The following is an 18,696-nucleotide window of genomic DNA, read 5'->3' as shown; positions in this document are numbered from 1 at the left end:
ATCCCTCTCGGAGTGGCTCAGGCTCCTCACCACCGGCCGGCAGTGAGGGCCAGGTGGGATGTGCTCGAGTCACACTGACACGCTGCCCACCATATGGATGGCGCAAGCGCGTTCTGACCCCCGCTTCCTACGTTGTAGGCGCCTGAGCCTGTCACGACCAGAGGCGGCTCGGCAGTGGGCAGGGCTAGAGGGTGGGGTGCTGGGTCCCGAGATGCCACGCACGGGGGTGTCCCCCCTCCCCCGTCATCAAAGTATGTAGGTGTGGACAGGCACCGAGACGTGTGAATGTTCAGCTATGCGCGTGTCGATGAGTTGACGTGGCAAGAGGTCCTGCTCTGTGGACAGTGACGTTTCGAAGCCGTCGGACTTGTCTTGTGTAGGAGGCGGCCACGGCATCCCCCCAAACGTTGGCTGACAGGTCGTGCTTCCTCGCACGTTTCTTTTCCGTCTCCTCTAGCATGGTCGCCGTGTGCGTTTTCGCTTCAGTCCGCCGCACCTTCCTACGCCGCGGACGAATCCTTTTCAAAGTGCGGAGGAAGACAGGCGTCTCGAGTCTGATGGCACACACACACACACACACACACACACACACACTTTCATACTGTGAACGGCCGCTTCAGGGGTACACAGCAGAGGTGTGGTGAGGGAGGAAGAGGTCAAATCGGGTTGGAAACCGTCGCGTGCTGCCGTGCACGCGCTCAGCCGTATTGAGACGCTCACAGGACTGCTCCTTCGCTGCACTCGAGGGTACAGCTTCCCAAGAGAGTTCACAGGTTCCGTCGAATCCTTCATCTACGGACTCAGCGTCAGCTCTACCTGACTAGCGAGGTAGGCCGACGCCTCTGTCGTCCAAGAAGGAGTGAATGCAGACGCGATCAGCGCTGCTTCGAGCCGACGCTCTTTCCCATTAGGCCGAGACATCACCGCGTCGTCGATGGTGCTGCGCGGGTTCAGGGTGGCGCCTGAGTCTGCTGCGGCTGCTCACCGTCCGCAGGCATTCTGGAGGCGAAGAAAAAGAGGCACTCGAGCGGACGATCGTCACAGAGAGAGAGAGAGAGGGGTCGGGGGAGGAGCGGTGCTCGATGCCCACCTGTGAGAAGAACGGCGCGGAGAGTGGTTCCTGTGTGCACTGTCCCGAGTGTTGTGCAAGGCAGGATCCGGAGGAGGCTGCAGCACAGATGATTTTGGAACTCTCATGAGTGACTGGGGATTCACGGCAAGTCGTGGACCCGATATTCTTCTCGTGCTGCTTTCTCTTCTCTGCGCTCCACAGGACCCGACTGAAGACCACACGCAGACCCGCAGTGTTCATCGGTGGTGGAGCAGATAACGCTGCGAGCGCTGGCCACAGAGCGGTGCAGGAAGTGATAGAGTGCGCGTGAGCAGGCCGTTGCTGCCTCATCTGGCCCAAGTCTATCAACGCAGAACGACGGAGTTCGTGAGCAAGTAGTCGATGAGCAGCTGTGGAAAAACCACTCGGAAGACCGAGAGCGGCATTGAGGCGATGCGACCGTGAACCGGGAACAACTCAGTGGTGGGTGTGGCGGGGTCGTCAACGCTGGCAGGCGTCACCTCGGGAACGATGTACCGCACAACCATCTGCTCCACATGAGGTTTCACAAGTTCTTGAGCAGCACTACCAAAGAGCGGAGACTCGAGCTGCACGCTCTGTCGTAGCTGCTCCACATCCTTTTCCCCTACAAGAGGGTCTAGCGCCACGGGGAGCCCAAACACTGCGCCGCTGTGGGTCATGAGCGGAGGCGCGATGCTGATGATGCGCAGGTGTGAGGAGCGCTCCGCCTCCAGCGCCATCGCGCACCGCGTTGCCGGGTCGCACCCGTGGAGGCGAAAGTGCGGGTGAAAAGGAGTGATCGACTGCGCGACTTCGATGCTGTGAAGGAGGCTCTGTCCGTGCATGTCACGCCAGCGCTTCTCGATGTCTAGAGCCGGGGCGGTGTGAAGGACGACGGCGGTGCTGGCGGTTGCGGTCTTACGCTTCTTCCGGTAGCCGCCGGTGCCGTTCAGGATGGCCGACGCCTCCTCCGCCAAGACCACCTCGCCCAGCATCAGGATCGTCCCTTCCTCCTCGACGTGCTGGGCACCGCACGCATCGTCGTCATGACTGTAGCCGCGTGGAGGGCGAAGGAGAAGCCCATTCAGTACTTCCACCTGCTCCAGGTAGTCAACTGCAGCCGGAGAGACAGATCGACTGCGCTTGCACGGCTCCGTTGTGGTGTCTACTAGCGGTGGTGGCTCGCGCGCTCGTTTCGCGCCACGCTCCCACTTGCAGTCACGCCAACGTTCGAGTTCCTCATCCGTGGCGTCCATGCACCGCTGGTCCACTGCCTGAACTGTCTCCGCACAGTTCTCTGTTAGCTGGTGGCGCTTCTCCCATGTGATTTCGCCAGCAAACCCCTCCCATTTCACGGCGTACTCGATGGCGCCATCATCCTCGTTGATGCGGCGATCAGTGACCTCCTTCGCTGTGTAGTAGGTCATGCCTACAAACGCGTGTGCAGGCTGGTCTCTCTCCGTGTGTGTGCGTGTGTGTGAGGTGAACAGGGAAAAGCCTTTGTGTGGCGCTCCGTTCACGCGCACTTCCAGTGCATGAGCGAGTCTGATGCGCGTGTGAGGCACGCACGTGCGGAGAGAGAGAGAGTGGGGGAAGAGGGGGTGATGCGGGGCAGAGGCGTCGGTGCGCATTTTTCGTCGTTTCGGTAAACTGATGAAGGCGAAAGGACTGGCGAAGGGCAGTAGGCGGCGCGGTGCCGCTCTCTCTTGGTCCCCGCACGGGAAATCCGCCCGCCTCTCACACAGTCTCTTGCCGCGCTGGGACTACTGGATTGAAACGCGCAGGAGGCGCGCGGCAGGCGTAGAGGGGGGTGGGGCGACCCTAACGAGTGGATGCTGCGACGATGTTGATCCCTACTGGCTGCGGCCAACTCTCTCACAGTGAAGAGAGGGCGATGGAAAGAAGTCCAGAGGAGATACACGCCCCCACAGAATGAACACTACACCACACCACAACAGAGAAAGTATGGGAGGTGCCCATCAACGGAATCCATACCGACAGATGCACATACAAGACAGACAGGCCCGGGAGGACGCACATGCACGCAGAGCGAGCAACGCCAGCGATAGTTGCCCGAGCACCTCCCACACATACATCCATATCTTCTTCCCTTAATCCGAAACACACATACACGCAGGCGCACTCACCAGCACATGCCGATACACGTGCACACGAAAGCGGGCGAACACCAGCGGAGCTTGCGGCCATTGAAGCACACATGCACATGCACACACACATGCACACCAAATGAGTGCAGACGCCAGGTATTCCATGCCGCAGCTGCTGTGGCGTTGCAGCGCTTAGAGGAGCTCCACCTTGGCCCCGAGCTTTTCATACAGTCCCTTGAGCTTCTCCGCGTCGTCCTTGCTCATGTTCGTGGCCACGAGACCGGGGCACTTCTCCACTGCCTTCTTGGCATCCGCGATGCTGAGGTTAGTCACACTGCGCAGCTCCTTGATGAGCTTGATTTTGATCTCTGGCGCAAACGTTTCGAGCTTAACGTCGTACGTGAGCTTCTCAACCTTCTTCTTCTCTGTCTTGGGCGCGTCAGCGGCCGGGGCATCGGCTGCTGGTGCCACCGCTGCAGCTGGAGCCATCATAACCGCACCACCGCCACCGCCTAGACCGCGCAGCAGCGCCTTCTCGTAGAATTCGTCGGTGTGACCTAGCTTCTTGAATATGAGGCGCTGCAGGTCAGACACTTCCCTCAGCGTCAGCTGAGAGTAGGCGGTGGCCAAGCCGTCGAGCTTCGCGTTGTCGCCCGCAGGCTTGGTGGAGCAGTAGCGGTGCCCCAGCGCGCACCGGCTCATGAGGCCGCTTGCAATGAGTGCCCTGCGCATTGTGAAGGCGACAGATGGCGTGCGTGTGTGATGAGTGAGGGGAGGGAATGCGCACGAAAATGTAAGAAGCACAGACAAGACGGCGATGCGTCGTGTTCGTTGCACTGCTGCGCCTGCTATGGCGGTGAATCCGCTGGCGGAGAGACGGGTTGGTGTCACGTGTTGTACAACTGCTACGGCGACTTCGAAGAAACATGACCGAGCCATGCGATGTGTGCGATGCTCGGGGAGGGAGGAGAACAGGAAAGATGTGCAAGCGAGTAGATGATGGATGTGGGGGAGAGACGAGGGGAGGAGACGCATAAGCTTGTATGGGGTGCCCTAGAACAGGAGACAGCAGCACTGCATGATCAGTGCAGCGCACTCGAGAGACTCGAGAGGGGGAGGGGGTTGACAAAGGAGGGAGGAGGAGGAGGAGGGCACGAGGTGCATCTGTGCGGAGGGAGCACGCCCGTCGCCTCCACAGTCCATATGTGCATGCTCGGCTCTGCATCAGTCGCAGCACATCTGCCCACATCGCTGTTTTTCGTTTTGTTTTTTCATCATCCACCCACACATGCGCTGCATGGAGAGACATCTTGCTTACTCGCTTCTTATCACGCGGAGTGGTGCAGGGGCGGGCTAGTGGCCAAAGTGATACGCGGCTGAAGGGAGAGATGTGACACGCGCACGTGTCACGTCAGCTTCTCGCTAGGTTCCTTCACGGGTTGGCTCCATCGCACACCGCTGCGGTCGGAGAGGCTAACATATGGGCGCGGACTCCTTCGCTTTGTCGTCATCGCGGTTCGTCATATCGCCTTCTAGCGGAGAGGCAGTTCCAGCGTAATCCCAACCTCGCCCTTCGCCCCTTCCTCCACATACACACACTTCTCCCTCAAAGCCGCTCCATGGCGAGTGCGGCAGCCAGAAAGGGGGAGTCGGGGGGTGGTGGAGGGAGGGAGGATGATGGTGCAGAGGAAACCGATGCAGGTTTGCTTCCTTGTGAGCGCCTCGCGCGCCCTCGTCAACCGCCGGCTCGCGTGTGGGGCGCCTTTGGGTCGCGCCAAGGCACAAACGTTGGCGCTGGCGGCACGCCACGGAACTCTTCGTAGAAGCCGGGGGCCCAGCTGAGCAAGTGCGTGTAGAAGGTGTAGCTCGTGATATCCCGTTCCTTGGCGAGGCGCTTCGTGTAGCACCGTTCAACAATGTCCTCGGAGATGGTCAGCTGATGCCCGTTCAGAAGCTTCTGATGCTGTAAGGCTCGTATCACATCTGCCTGAATCATCGCCGTTGCCTGCACTAGGTAATCCACAGAGACGCAGTGACCTTCCTCCATAGCCCGGGCAATGGCCATGGTGACGGAGTCGGCCCAGTAGCTTAGGTACAGCTTTTCACCCAAGTCGCTGAGGGGCTTCTCTGGCGTGCCGACCTTGCCCTCACGGCGCGAGAGCTCGTAGCTGAGCTCGATCAAGAATCGACCAATGCCGCGGCTCTGATACTGCGGTAGCACCAAGATGCATGACAGGTTGTACGGCTCGGGGGTTTGCTTTTCTTTGCTGAAGTACCCCAACACTTGCAGGCCGTGCGTCTCCACTGAGCACAGTACGTAGAACAGGAAAGGCGTCATGTCGTGGTCCAGAGCCTTGTGCTCAAGAAAGAGCTTCGAGAGAAGAGCAAGGTGCTCGCAGAAGGTCGGCTCCAGCGAGCCGTCCAGCTCCAACACGACAAGGCGCCGCACTGGGTCGCGGTAGATCTCGTTGCCAGGGGGATGGCGCAGGCAGTCTTGCTGGAGATGCCGCACTACCGCTGCGTTGTCAAGGAAAGGTCGCAGGCAGTAGGGGCATATGTGGAGAGAGAAGGAGCGCGTAGCGATGGGCCACTGCCGCGTACTGGCACCGCTCCCTCTGCCTGACCCACCCGCCCCTACGCTGACACTCCCGCTGTCACCACCGCCACCACCTACGCCGGCGATACCACTGCTCACACCACTAGTGCCGCCTGACGACGTGGTGGATTGAACTAACTGCAGCTCGGTGCTTCCCGTCACACACTGAGACGCTGCCTGCAGTCGCTGCTGCACCTCTGGGCGGGCGAGGTGGTACGGGCTGAAGTACCACGTCTCCACCTCGTGTGGCCCCATGCAGATTGAGTAGATGTTCTTGGTGCGTGAGAAAAACGCGCTATCGCGTCGCGCGCGCGTTTTCGACACTTTTACCAAGTGCGGGGCGGCACCACCGCCTTTCGCGTTTGCCGAAACCTCTGTGGACATACCCGCCCCCTCGCCGGTCAGCACCGCCGTCGCTGCCTTCTGCTGCTCCGTCGCGTTGCTCTGCCGCCGCGTCTTGATACCGCTCGGGGTGTACTGCTGATGTGTGCTGCTGTTGCCATGGTGTGCACGGCCCTGGTGACGTTCCTTGATGTCGCTCGCCTGCAGCCATTGGTCCAGCCTGCTGTCCTGCTCCACGTAGCGAACGTAGTAGAGAAAACCGCCCTCTGTTGCGTCTTCTGCTACCTCCAGCACAATCGCCGCATGGAAGGTTCCGTTGAGGAGAGCGTAAACCTTTTGTTTCCCCTCGTACGCGGGGACGGCGCTGCTCGACATGACTGGTGACGACGGGAAACCCCTCACCCGCTGGTCCTCACTGCTTCAGCGTTTCTCTCTGTGACTGGGTCTGTACCCTCTGTATATGTATGTGCGTGTCGCTGTGTGCCTGCCTGCAGGCGTTGTAGCCCGTTCTAGGCCCAATCGTGAGCAGACACGCGTGCGCACAACGCCGCGCAGACACACACACACACACACGAACACAAACACAGCTGTGTAGATACACCCGCCCACGCACCTGCCGACCGGGTGGAAAGGCAGAAATGGGGCGTGAGTGCGCCATCATGGTGAGGATGAGAATGAGGCGGCAAGGCCGGCGATGCGGGCAGGGGCAGGAGAGGGTTTAGCCGGAGACGCAACGAGGGATGCAAAGAAGAGGGGACAGTCGTTGCATTAGGCGAGGTCGACACTAGTAACAGGGTTGTCCAGAAACGACCCGCTTTGCCCCGTTCGCGGCTACTCTCGTTCCGTGCCTACCCTCCCACTTCCAAGCTGTGAGCACCACTGCCACGCCAGGCCCTCACATCAGTGGCTCCCTGCCCCCTCCCTGTGTACGCGTCGAGCCACATATGTGGAGGGAGATTAGGGGATACGCGGAGAGGGAGAAGGATGCGTATCGTGGAGCTGCGTGCGACGCTTGCATTGCGCCATTCAATCATTTTCTTTTGCTCGGAAAGTGAGCGAAACCTGACCCGGGGTGAGGCAACGACGAGCTTAGAAAACTAGAGACACACAACTATCGAACAAACCAACACAACAAGCGCATCACCGCAGCTTTCTTTTAAATGGCACAGCCCTCTAGACACCCACCCATCACCTCCCACACACGCCGCGTTGCGGCCGCTCTCCCCTCCTCCGCTGCTGCTTTAAGATTAGTCAACGTTATACTCTTCTCTGCAGAGTCAATGTGAAGCTATACTGGGAAGGGAAAGGTGGCGTTGGGGCGATAAAAAATTCCTGAGAGCCACAGTGCATGAGAGAGAAGGGAGGGAGGGAGGGAGGCAGCAGCTTCACAACCAGTCGGTCGTTCCTACAAGTACATTCAACCACCATCAACAGATATACTGGAGTGAAGAGAAACAACAGTGGGGCAAACAACCGCCCTTACAAGAGGAAAACAAAAGATAAACCAAAAGGAAGAAGGCGCGTTGCGCGTGCGTGCTTGCGGGGACCAAACAACGGAGCCTCTCGCCCCTTTCCTCTCATGAGATCAACATCCTCACCTTCCTCTCTGCGCACTGTAGCCAACACCTTTCCACGCTCCTTGAAGGGACAACGATACATCAGAACAAGCGCACGTTCCTCTTTGCGTCTGGCGACGTTTGCTGGCAGACAGAGAGGGAGATCTGGGAAGGGGGTGGGAGGAGGGCAGAGGGGAGTTGTGTGTGTGTGTGTGGGTGGGAGGTGGAGGGGGAGAGGTTAACAAAGTTCGAAAGACGCGAGCCTTTGATATGATGACAACCTTCCTCCAAAAAAAAGACGAAGACACCAGCAGTCGTCTTGCATCATTACGTCAATGAATGTGCACATCAGCTTCGTGCATGTATATGCGTAGGCATATATATATATATATCGATATTTGTACATATATAGTTGTATGCTTGCCTTGGGGAGGGGGAGATGGGCGGGCGCCTATCTGCGTGTGATGAGCGAGTGGTGAGAAGAGAAAGTGCTCCCAACACTTACATGTGCGCCCATATGCGCCCACGCGTGGAGAAGAGCGAAAAATGAAAACAAAGCACACGCCGACCTGCACCAGAAACTTTCTTGGCCATGCGGGTCGCTCCTCTTTTCCTTCTTGCCATGGTATGTGTCAATCACAAGGACAAAGCCAGTTGGCGCACCGGCGAAGTGCCGCTTGGGGGGGGAGAGGGGAGGGGAGTAGGCGGCGCCCGGGAGAGAGCGCGTGGCTCATCACACGACGCGACCGAGAGACGAAAAGAGTACTGGAGCGCTGCTTTGCAACACAGGCGCGCATAAGCGACGTGCTTGCCTTCGCTCCCCGCCTCACCCCCACCAGCCATGTACACCCACGCATACACATACAGCAGAGGGCGAAAAGACAAAGATACCGAGAGCGTGGCGTCCGTGCCGTCATCAACGCGACGGGGGGCGCATATTAAACTTGGTACTTCAGAATGCCATTCATCGCCTCTAGGAAGCGAGCGTTATCGACACGGGTGATCAGCTCGCAGTTGCACCACCGCCCTCGCTTTGCCATCGACTGCTTAGTGCCGTACCAATCCAGACAGGTTTGACCACGCGTCTCACGCCCGTGCAGCTCTACGGTGCAGTAGGTGATGAAGCGATCCAGAATGCTGTCGGGGTAAAGAGCGGCGACCATGGCCACCGCATCAGGGATGACGCACGTGTTGTCCTGCGTCGCCTCTGCGTCCCCGGTGTTCGCCTTGGTGCCATCGGGAAGCGGACGGGTGAAGGCCTCCAGCCGCTGGAACACCTTCTCAATGAAAACTTGAAACCTGTTTTGCTGCTTCTTCCCGTCCTCCTGGCGGCCTATCCACTTGTCAAAGAACGTCCACGTCATGGAGCAGTCCACCGTTACTTCCCACGAAACAACGCGGACGGGACGCATATTACGCTGGTTGAAGACGATGTACGCTGCCTCAGGGTCGCAGTGCATGTTGAACTCTGACGTCAAGTTCGAGTTGCCCTTCGCCTCGGTCGCGCCACCCATGATTGTGATGGCCGGTTCCGTCTCGCTGCCCAGTACGTGGAACACTTCCGGATCAAGTCGCATCGCCAGAGCAATGTTGGTGAGGGGTCCCAGGCAGACGAGCTGGTAGACAGTATCCTCGTCCGGCTTGGCCGCTCGCAGCAGCTCCGTGATGGCGAGGGCGGCGTGCGTCTTGGACTGCTCCTGCACCCGTGCGGACGGCAGAAAATCCGCATCGCCAAAGCCGTCCTTGCCGAAGCCGCCCCACTGCACCGTCTCGGGATCCGACACGAGCGGCGCCTCGGCACCCTTGTAGAAGGGAATGTCGCGCTCGAAAACGTCGAGGAGCTTGCCGATGTTCTCCATTCCCTGATTCACGTTGACGTTGCCCCAGACGGCTGTCATGGCGATGACATCGGTGTTGGGGTCCGCCAGCGCGGTCATGATGCCAATGGCATCGTCGCCGCCACAGTCCGTGTCGATAATAATCTTTCGGCGAGGCATGCCGCGAGAGACAAGGATAGATCTGAGTGCTTGCTACGTACGCCAGTGTAGGTGGGGACAGTTTCTCCGTGGAAGTGCCTCTTTGTCTACGTCTGTACGTGCGTTCGCCCACGTGGGGTGTTTGTGAGTCCAACTGATGAGGTGCTCGCGCTACCAGGATCGGGTGAGAGAGGGCGTGGAGCGAGATGAGGGGGTAGAGTGGGCTCTGGGTAGACAGCTCCACAAGTAACATCGACAAGAGCGCCTTTCGAAGCAGAACGAAACGAAAAGGAGAAAGCGCTGGGGAGCGGCGTCTCGTGCTTGAAACGGCGCTCCCGCAGCACCGTGTGTGTGGATGCGCGCTGTCGGAAGACATACCATGCTGGATCCCATCGAGGATAAATCGAGGACGCACAACGCATGACAATGGAGCCTTCCCAAATGGAGGCTTGCCGGGGATAGCTCTTCTACAGAACTGCTTTTTTCTGGTGTGTTGAGTGCGCAGCAGGTGTCATCTACCAAGCGCGCTGGCCCGTTGGCAAGTGGCGCGCTATGCGTGTCACAATCTATCTGCATCTCCTAGTGCATGCTGTATCTCTGACACATCACCACTTCCTTCTAATCTGGGTCCCCACCGCGCGTCTGCACAACCATAGACATTGTGGTAGACACACACACACACACACAAGCACGCTCGTGCGATGGGGGAGGGAAGAGGAGACGAGGGGAGCAAGGAGAACGTGAGGTCAATCTATGCAGTACGAGAGATTTGTGGTGCGCTGCAATCAAGCTTCTAAAAGGTGTGCAACACCGCCTCTCTTCCACTACCTCGGTGTTGGTGCGCCACACTGACGACTGCCTTCGTGCGTGTGTGTGTGTGTGTTGTGCTCTGGTGCGCCTCCCCGCTGCGTAAAGAAAAAAAACATAAAGAAACGCCTCACTTCGATGGAGGACAGCCGTAGTAGCGGTAATGGCTGTATTGGCGCTGCGGATCGTACGTGCCCCCGTAGCGCCGTAGCAGATAGCTCCCGTTGTAGGAGGTGGGGTACTCGACACACCCAGCCCCACCCGCTGCGCGCTTCGGCCGCTCCTCCGGAGAGGCGATGCGACGGTTCTGCGGACTGCGCCCGCGGCGAGTGGCTGCGATTTGCTCCATCAGCAGTTCGTAGGCGCTCTTGCGGAACGCTGGCGCTGCAGCGGTGGGGGTATCCTTCACTGGTGCCGCCGGCGGTGCAGTTTCTGCCCCACGTTGCGCTACCTCAGCAAACGCGCGCTCCGCATCGCTGCCAGCCTGGTTGATGCGCGCAACCGCATCGGCAACAGCGTAGCGCCGCTGCTCCACCAGCGTGTCCCCCTGCCGCCCGTGCGCGGCAGACTGGGTGATGGTGAAGGCTGTATTGTTCTCGTTCCGCAGCAGACCCACGTCATGACGCCCCACGTGCTGGAGGCTTTGTGCGATGTTTACCATGAGGGTACCCACATCGTATTCGGAGAGGATAAAGAGCCGACACACCTCATCTCGCACCCGCTCCTCCACCGACAGGTAGCGGGTAGCCTCCATGTTAGGCACCGGCTCGCGGGTGGCGCTTTCTAGGGTCCGCCATGCCTCAACGGAGATGGGCTGCACAGGTGGTGGGGCTGTCACCCCTGGTGCCGCCTGCACAGGTGGAGGTGGGGCCACCGCACTTGTTGGAGCAGGGGGTGCGACTTCCGGAGGCAGCGGGGCCGTGGCGATCGCCGAGGGTGGTGGTGGTGCTGCCGATACGGCTGCATTGATACATGGCGGGTGTGGCAGAGGAATGACGCTTCCTGGTGGAGGCGGAACCAACGGTGCGGACTGTGGCGGGGGAACTCCTCCTGACGAGGTAGGCGGCGTGGTCTCCGCAGGCGGCGGAGGAACGGCGACCGCGGGCGGTAGCGGAACCGCGGTTGCTGACGAAGGCAGCGGTATCGCCGCTGAGGGCGGGGGTGGCACAGACATGGATGAAGTCATTATGCAGAGGATCCAAAGAGGAAGAGCACGAGGGGAAGCTGTCGTGAAGTGTACGATAGCGCTGGGGTGCGTGCATGCGTGACAGTACCGGTGAAGGGCGGCTCACGCCAACAGTAGGGGGAGGAGGGGGAGAAGAACCACACCGACACGCACAGAAACGCACGCGTTACGCGAGTGGTGGGGGCGGGGGAGGGGTGGACCGTGATAGAAGAGGCGATGGAAAAGGGAGAGGAGACTTGTTAGCCAGCGCTTGTGCGGTGCGTGCGGGTGTGCCTTTCGCGCTTCGAAGGTCCGCCCCCCTCCCCGCTGCATCCGCATCTGTGCTGCGCTCAAAAGCGCGACTTTGGCACAGTAAAAATCAAAAAGCGACATGACGTCCCTCGCGCAGCAACAGTTCCCTCCACCACAGAGAGCAGAAGGGTGCTTATTCCGTATGTGTACGCACTGATGTCTCCACACCGCGCCTTTGCTCACTCGTCCACGAGAACATCGAGGAAGCGGCCTGAGGAGAAAGGGGAGAGGAGGGGGTACACCGGCACGGAACGAAAACTGAAACGCGACTAATTCAACCTGTAGCTGAGCTTGACTGCACCAACGCATGCACCCACACATACGAGAACAAGAGGATAAAGCGAGATAAAGTACGATCGGCAGCGTGGGGGAAAGGGGAAGGTGACAGGTATGGGGGGTGCGGCGGGAGGGCGACTGCTCAGGGGGTCTCAGCGCAGGTGCTGCAATACAGACGCACATGGATGAAGCCCCCTCCCTCCCCGTCGCCCGTCTTCCTACTTCACACCTAAGAAGTCTCTTGCGACTTGCCGCTCATCTCGCCAGAGTCGTAGGACTTCTTCGTTTTGGGGCTGTGCAGAACTTTATATGCTTCGATGATGCGCTGCATGTGGCGCTTCTTGTTCTCCGCCTCGCCCTCCGGGTGCAGGTCCGGGTGATGCATCCGCACCGCCTCACGGAACGCCTTCGTGATGTCCTTTGCCGTGGCAGAGAACTCCTTCCCCTTCAGCCCAAGCAGGTCGTAGTAGCCGCGCGGGTCCACGTCCGCCAAGTCGGTGCGGCGGCGGCTCTTCGGGTCGAAGTGGGTACCATGGGCTCGGGCACGGTCGCGCGCCGCCTCCTCTTTCACGCGCTGCTCAAAGGCGTCCCTCGCGCGTGCCTGACGGCGCAGCTCCTCGCGGTACTCGTACTCTTCTTTCTCTTCTTCCTCTGGGGTCCAGCGATAACCCGCGCTGTCGGCGACGAGGTTCAGTACGCCGACGGACTTGAGCTGGGCCATCTGGTGCACCTGCTCCCGCACAAACCGCGCCCGCTGCACAACCTGCTGCACAAAGCCAGAGGAGGCCACAACTGCCAACGCCGCGGCGGTGGCCACCCCGGGCTCCACGAGAGGCGCAAGGCTCAGCAACGTACCAACAGCCGCGGCGGCCGCCAGCCCCAGCCGCTTCCGGCGCTGCACGTGCAGCACCGGCCCCACCACCTTGCCAGTGGCGCCGCAGATGAACGCCGGGACTGGAGTCGAGTGTGAGACGGTGGAGACTGTCAGCTTGAAGAGCGGCAGGAATGCAGGCCGAATACTGGACGCCACCATTTGCAGGCTCGTCACGCTCACGTTGCTCTTCAGAAATGAGCCGTGAAACTTGCGGAGTTCGCGGTCGATGCGATCCATAACGACGCGGCGGTTGACGCGCCGCTCTATCACGGAGAGGGCCGTCACAGTCGACATGGTGAAGGGGATGACGGTGGGTCGATGCTCCATCTTTTCCACCTCATGCAGCAGCTCAAATCGCGAGAGCAGCATCGACGGCACGTGGGTGCCGGTGAGGCAGCGCTCCACCACTTCAAGAGGCTCCCGGTAGGACGCGGAGACTTGATTCATCGGCATGTATTCCCCAAACGGGTAGTTGAACTGGTACCGGGGCCCCTCCAGCCACAGAAAGTAGTGCGGCTGGGTGATGTTCATTCGATCGTGCTGGAGGAGATCCGCCTTGAAGGTGCCCGCGGCAGACGTTTCTGTGAGCCAGAACGGCATGAGAAAGCGTTCCACGCTGTGGATCTCAACCGCAGCCCCGTGGTGGCGGCACACATTGTCGACTGCCTCAGCATCACATATGCGGAAAGGGATTCCATGCGCCTTCTTGTTGATGATCGTCTTGCCCTTCTCCAGCCTGTCAGCGTTGATGGCAAAGGCGGCGACAGCCTTGTCTTCTACGTTGCGCTGACCACCGCCGGGCTGCTCTTCGAACCACGACGAAAAACGACGCTGAGGCGACGCCAAGGAAGTGCAACACGCAGGGAAAGTCCAAAGCGCGCTATTGCGCCTGACACGCGCGATGACGTAGGTTGGCCCGTTCCACATGAGCAGAACGACAAGAGGCAGGGGACAGAGTGGCTCTGCCCTTGGCACCCAAAAGCAACGGGAAAAAGGGGAAGAGGCTTGCGTCCGAGGACGTCGGCACCGTCGCAACAACTCCCATCCAGATTTGGCTTCATGCACCTGCCAGGTGACGCCGCAGCAGCGGAGGCGAGGGAAAGAGAGAGCGCAACCAGGCAGGAAAAAGGACAAGTAGAAAAAGAGCGTAGCGGGGAATGAGGAGGCGTAGTGGCAAAGACGCAAGAGCAACGGCGCTGTCTGCTGTGTACTGCGCAGACCAACCAGGCTGCTCAAGACCACCGCCATGTGGAACGGTGGTGGAGTTGGCTCCACTGGATGGTTGAATTCGGGAGGGAAGAGGCACGGCAGCCTCACTTATCCCTTTTTCATACTACTCGGGAAATGAGGAAGTCACCGACAAACACAAAAGAGGAGGCGCTGGAGCGTGTGCAAGTGGGGAAGAGGGCCAGCACGGGCCTGAGGCGCGCCTAAAGGCCCCATGAGTACCGCCACCGTCAGCTACCTTGAGTTCCCCAATGTGCAGCGGCAGTGCACTACAGCGAGTACATGGACACATGCACGCACATCAGCACTTACACTCCGTGGATGCCGTCGAGGAGACGACCATGGAGAAAGGCGGAGGGGGGATGAGTGGCACAGCCTTGATATGTACATGAACAAACAGAGAGGGGAGTTCAAAAGTGCACACGCGAGCGACGTGCTCGCAAGGGAGGGGGGAGGAGGAGGAGGGGGTCACTGGAGAGAGGCGAGTGGAAAGAGTGAGCCTGTGGCAACACACAGACACATGCACAGAATGCCGGCAGATCTACTTGGCGCAGCGACGAGAATGATGGCGCCAATATCACGCACCGCCGTCGCTGTCCTTTCTCCCTCTTTCTCGTCCCAGTGTCCACTTCCAACGCAGCGCAACGCCGTTTCCTAGCGGCTAGGCGACGGTGCCATTTGATGGGCGTGCCTCATGCGAGAAGTCGACGTTCCTGGGCCCCTCCAACTTAATTGTCGGAACGGTACCCAGGAGTAACGTGGAGTTGATGTGGCGCGCACTCAGCTGCTGTACTGTGTGGGCAAGGAAGCCAGCGAGGCGCCGCGGCTCCGGCACGAGCGGGTCGGGGCACCAGTGATGAGCCAACACCGCGAGCGTATCGAGAAAGAGATTAAACGAGAGCCCACCGCTCATGGCCCCCTTGCAAAGACTCCCCAACGCGGAGACCACCTTGCGTACTTGCGCGGCGTTGATGAAGAAGAGCGATCGCGTGGAATCAACCGAGGCGCCTATCGAAGAGTTTCTCCGCCCGCTCCTGTCGAGGAGGAATCGGCAGTCTTCCAGCATGGTGAGGAGCATTGTGATCGACATCTGCGAGGCAAAGCGGCCTCCGCACTGGGTGGCCATCGACGCGTCTTGCGTGTTGCGCGAGGACTCCTGCTTTTTCACGTAAAAGAGGTACACGCGGAACAGATCCTCGTTGAAAAAGCGCAACACATGCTGCGCCTCCGGCTCGTGCAACTCGCGCGCCACTGGAGAGATTTCCTTGTTGAGTAGCTGCAGCCCCTGCAGTAGGCGGCTCGTGCCTTCGACGAGACCGTGCTTACCCTTCTCCGACGCCATGGCCAGTCGTACGAGTAGCTCGACAAACTGCTGTGGTGTTGCGCTGCGGATGTCCATTTCTTGATAGGCGACCTGGCGCAGCTTCTGAACACTCATCTCGCTCTGATTGCGCGCCACTGCCCTCAGCGCTGCGTCAAGCTGCGGTGTCACGACGTGGTCGTACTGCCTCGCTATCCAGTCCATGGGAACTTCCATGCTGCCAACCAACATGCCACTGCACTCGACGAAGCGCCAAAACGCCACCTCCGAGAGCGACTTGGCGTTCTCTCCGGCAAAGAAAAAGAAGAGGCGTGACGTTGTGTCGACGTGCGCCTGCAACACCTCCGGGAGCGTTTGCGTCACGATTAGGTTCCACATCCTCTCCTCGGAGCTCAGCTTCTGAACTCCGCGCAGGTCATCCAACGCGCCGGCCGGCAACTTCCAGAAAGCGCACCGTTCAGCTTCATCCACTAGCGGGATAGGCGTCCCCTGGAGACGCTCGCCGCCGAGGCGCGCCTCCTGCACCGCAATAGCGCTACTGGCCTTGACTACCTCGTTCTCCACTGCGAGTGACGTGCTGAACTCTTCGCTCATGGCCTTCACTCGCTCGGCGTAGTCGCTAATCTGCGCCCTCACTGCGGCCTCGTCCAGCTGTTCGGTTGGGGCGTCTGCGAGATCCTCCGTTGGCGATGAGACCGTGCACCCAAGCAGGGCCGCTTGCATGTCACCCTCCCTAAGCGCGTCCAGTTCCACCACTGACCGCGATACTATCTGGTCCCACTTACGTAGCATGTGCTGATGGTAGAGCTCGCTCAGGGAGCACACAAGTAGATCTTCCCGTTCATTCAGGAGGTCTGATGGCACCAGCCGGTAGCGAAGGCCACAGTCAGCAACGTAGCCGCGAATGCGGCGCAGCCGCGATTCGACGTCCATGTCGTGGATCTTGAGCACCGTGGGGACCACATCGGGGAATACGTGCTGAAAAATGTAGAGGTAGCGCTCGCCGTTCGAAAAGTCGGCGCCGAAGGAGCGAATCGGCTTGAATGGTTCCGTGCGACCGCTAGCTTGCTTCAGCACCCCATCACACCACTGCCGCAGCCACTGCAGCGCTGAGCCGGGTGGACTCTCCCAGCTCGCCTCCGTGACAGTGTTCACCTCAAGCGACTGGCCTTCATTTTCAGATGGTTCCTCACCGCCATCACCACTCTGAGGGTGTCCAGATAAAAGCGGCTTCTCTGGCATAAAATACTCGTCCGCTTGCTTCGAATGCAGCAATACGCGCGCCAGCGAGTCGTAGGTCTCCAGCAGCTTCAGCACCTGCGTCACATTTCGCGCTAGCTTCTCTTTGTACTCTCTCTCCTTGCGCACCTGATCTTCCTTCAACTCATCCACTTGCCGCTGAAGGTCCTCGTTGATCCGCGACACTCGCTCCATCTCTTCCGTCGCCTCCTTTGCCGTTTGCACCAGGCGATCGGCGCGGTAACACTGCAGCTGAAACTGATTCTTTGCGTTTTCCAGCTGAAACGCGGCTTCATGCAGTCTTTCTGTCAAGTACGCACTTCGCGATCGTTCTACAAGCAGCTTCCACTGGTAAAAGACTGTCTGCACACGCAGCCTCAACATCTCCTCTGCCCACTGCTTCGCTGTATTGTCGCCCATCATGCGCAGGAGGCGCTGTTGGCGTACATGGTGGCGCCAGCAACGGAAGGCGACTTCAAGTTGCTGCTGCCGTTGGCGCTCAATAAGGCGGCACACAATGTTTCTGCGCTGGTCGTTCGCACGCAACGCCGCCTCCAGCGACTTTTGAAGCTTGGTAGCAGATCTCTTGTCCGCCTGCACTTCATCCACGAACATGGAATGCGTAAAGTACGGGTTATCCATGAGTACGTCCGGCCTGCGCACCTGCAGCTGCACGGCAGGGGGTGCCTTGCACAGCTTCTCCGGGTCGTACTCGCAATACAGAGCCGGCAAAAGCGATTCGAGAACCGTGTTCATGGCGCTGTGGCCAGCGTGCTTGGCCAGGAGCTTGAGTCCCCACGTAGCTGCCGACGCTTTGATCGCAACGCTGGCTTCGGCGGAGTGGTTGACCTCCTTCAGCATTGTTTCCACAAACACAGCTGTAGATTGGTGCAGGCTGCGTTGCTCATTCAGGCGTGCAACAAGCTGTGCATAATGGTAGCGGCCGATTCGTTTGTCCGTGGTGTCCTCCTCGCTTACGCGGTGCTGCTCTTTGTGCAATGAGTTCACTGTGTCGATGGTGGCGTCAACGTCGAAGCTGATGAGCACCTGGCGTCTCGGCTCGTCACTGCTTGTAGGAGCCGCCGCCACTGGAGAGGTACTTTTCTCTGCAGCGGGCAGCTTCCGAATTGTTGAGAACTTCGTGCATTTTGGGGTGACGGGAACTTTTGACGCCTGCCGTGACACGCTCATCGAGGGCATTCTTCTTCTCGGTCCAAGATGTCCTGGCAGGGACAGGGCAGGCACAAGAACCAAACAAAAAAACAAAAGGGAAGTGCCGCTCATCACACACATACACACGGCCGTCACAGCACACACAACGCCGCATGTGCACCAAGCGCAAAGGAAAGAGAGAGGCGGAGACAGGAAACAGAGATGAAAGGCACAATGACATAGAGGTAGGCAACCCTAGTGCGCGGCTGAGTGGCTTGCCGGCGCAATGCGCACACATACATCCATGCTGAGAGATCTGTACTTCTGTGATAGCTGCTGCAGCCAAGTGCACTCTGCGTGCCCTGGAGGGGAGGGTGAGGATACTTTGATGCGGATGTCAGGGCATTTTGTTAGCACACCGTGTAGGAAACGCGGCCTTTTCAAGGCGAATGAATGAAAGTTTATGAGGGATGAGCCTTGAAAGCAGCGGGAGCGAAGGATGGAGCAAATGCTCCCACTGCCCCTCTGGACGCTCCGAATTCGCCCACTCCTCTCTTCCGTTGCAACCCCCCCCGCCGACTGACAGATGCCACGAGTGACCAAGGGAGATGTCAGCTATCGGTAGAGAAAACAAGATGTGCAGACAAAAAACAAAAGAGCAGCATGCCCGGTA

The 18,696-nt window shown here is 59.3% G+C and overlaps 7 protein-coding genes across 7 annotated transcripts; all 7 read right to left on the bottom strand.

The window, feature by feature from the left end:
- Positions 1-1,416: 1,416 nt before the first annotated feature.
- Positions 1,417-2,499, bottom strand: LMXM_14_0160 (conserved hypothetical protein; the record flags this gene model as incomplete). The annotated part of the gene is made up of 1 exon (XM_003873338.1): positions 1,417-2,499. One exon carries the CDS (start codon positions 2,497-2,499, stop codon positions 1,417-1,419), a length of 1,083 nt encoding a protein of 360 aa, XP_003873387.1.
- An 873-nt stretch (positions 2,500-3,372) lies between these two features.
- LMXM_14_0150 (putative 60S ribosomal protein) lies at positions 3,373-3,912 on the bottom strand (the record flags this gene model as incomplete). The annotated part of the gene is made up of 1 exon (XM_003873337.1): positions 3,373-3,912. One exon carries the CDS (start codon positions 3,910-3,912, stop codon positions 3,373-3,375), a length of 540 nt encoding a protein of 179 aa, XP_003873386.1.
- A 1,003-nt stretch (positions 3,913-4,915) lies between these two features.
- LMXM_14_0140 (putative histone acetyltransferase) lies at positions 4,916-6,493 on the bottom strand (the record flags this gene model as incomplete). The annotated part of the gene is made up of 1 exon (XM_003873336.1): positions 4,916-6,493. The coding sequence occupies one exon, from the start codon at positions 6,491-6,493 to the stop codon at positions 4,916-4,918; it is 1,578 nt and encodes a 525-aa protein (XP_003873385.1).
- A 2,119-nt stretch (positions 6,494-8,612) lies between these two features.
- Positions 8,613-9,671, bottom strand: LMXM_14_0130 (nucleoside hydrolase-like protein; the record flags this gene model as incomplete). Its single annotated transcript, XM_003873335.1, has 1 exon — positions 8,613-9,671. One exon carries the CDS (start codon positions 9,669-9,671, stop codon positions 8,613-8,615), a length of 1,059 nt encoding a protein of 352 aa, XP_003873384.1.
- A 916-nt stretch (positions 9,672-10,587) lies between these two features.
- On the bottom strand, positions 10,588-11,643 carry LMXM_14_0120 (conserved hypothetical protein; the record flags this gene model as incomplete). The annotated part of the gene is made up of 1 exon (XM_003873334.1): positions 10,588-11,643. The coding sequence occupies one exon, from the start codon at positions 11,641-11,643 to the stop codon at positions 10,588-10,590; it is 1,056 nt and encodes a 351-aa protein (XP_003873383.1).
- A 796-nt stretch (positions 11,644-12,439) lies between these two features.
- LMXM_14_0110 (conserved hypothetical protein) lies at positions 12,440-14,011 on the bottom strand (the record flags this gene model as incomplete). Its single annotated transcript, XM_003873333.1, has 1 exon — positions 12,440-14,011. One exon carries the CDS (start codon positions 14,009-14,011, stop codon positions 12,440-12,442), a length of 1,572 nt encoding a protein of 523 aa, XP_003873382.1.
- Positions 14,012-14,972: 961 nt separating this feature from the next.
- LMXM_14_0100 (conserved hypothetical protein) lies at positions 14,973-18,062 on the bottom strand (the record flags this gene model as incomplete). The annotated part of the gene is made up of 1 exon (XM_003873332.1): positions 14,973-18,062. The coding sequence occupies one exon, from the start codon at positions 18,060-18,062 to the stop codon at positions 14,973-14,975; it is 3,090 nt and encodes a 1,029-aa protein (XP_003873381.1).
- Between the last annotated feature and the right edge of the window lie 634 nt (positions 18,063-18,696).

This window comes from Leishmania mexicana, chromosome 14, assembly GCF_000234665.1.
Source record: "Leishmania mexicana MHOM/GT/2001/U1103 complete genome, chromosome 14".
In the NCBI taxonomy this organism is placed as follows: Eukaryota; Euglenozoa; class Kinetoplastea; order Trypanosomatida; family Trypanosomatidae; genus Leishmania; species Leishmania mexicana.
Note: the sequence above shows the minus strand (reverse complement) of the source record. Positions and strands in the feature narration are given on the sequence as shown.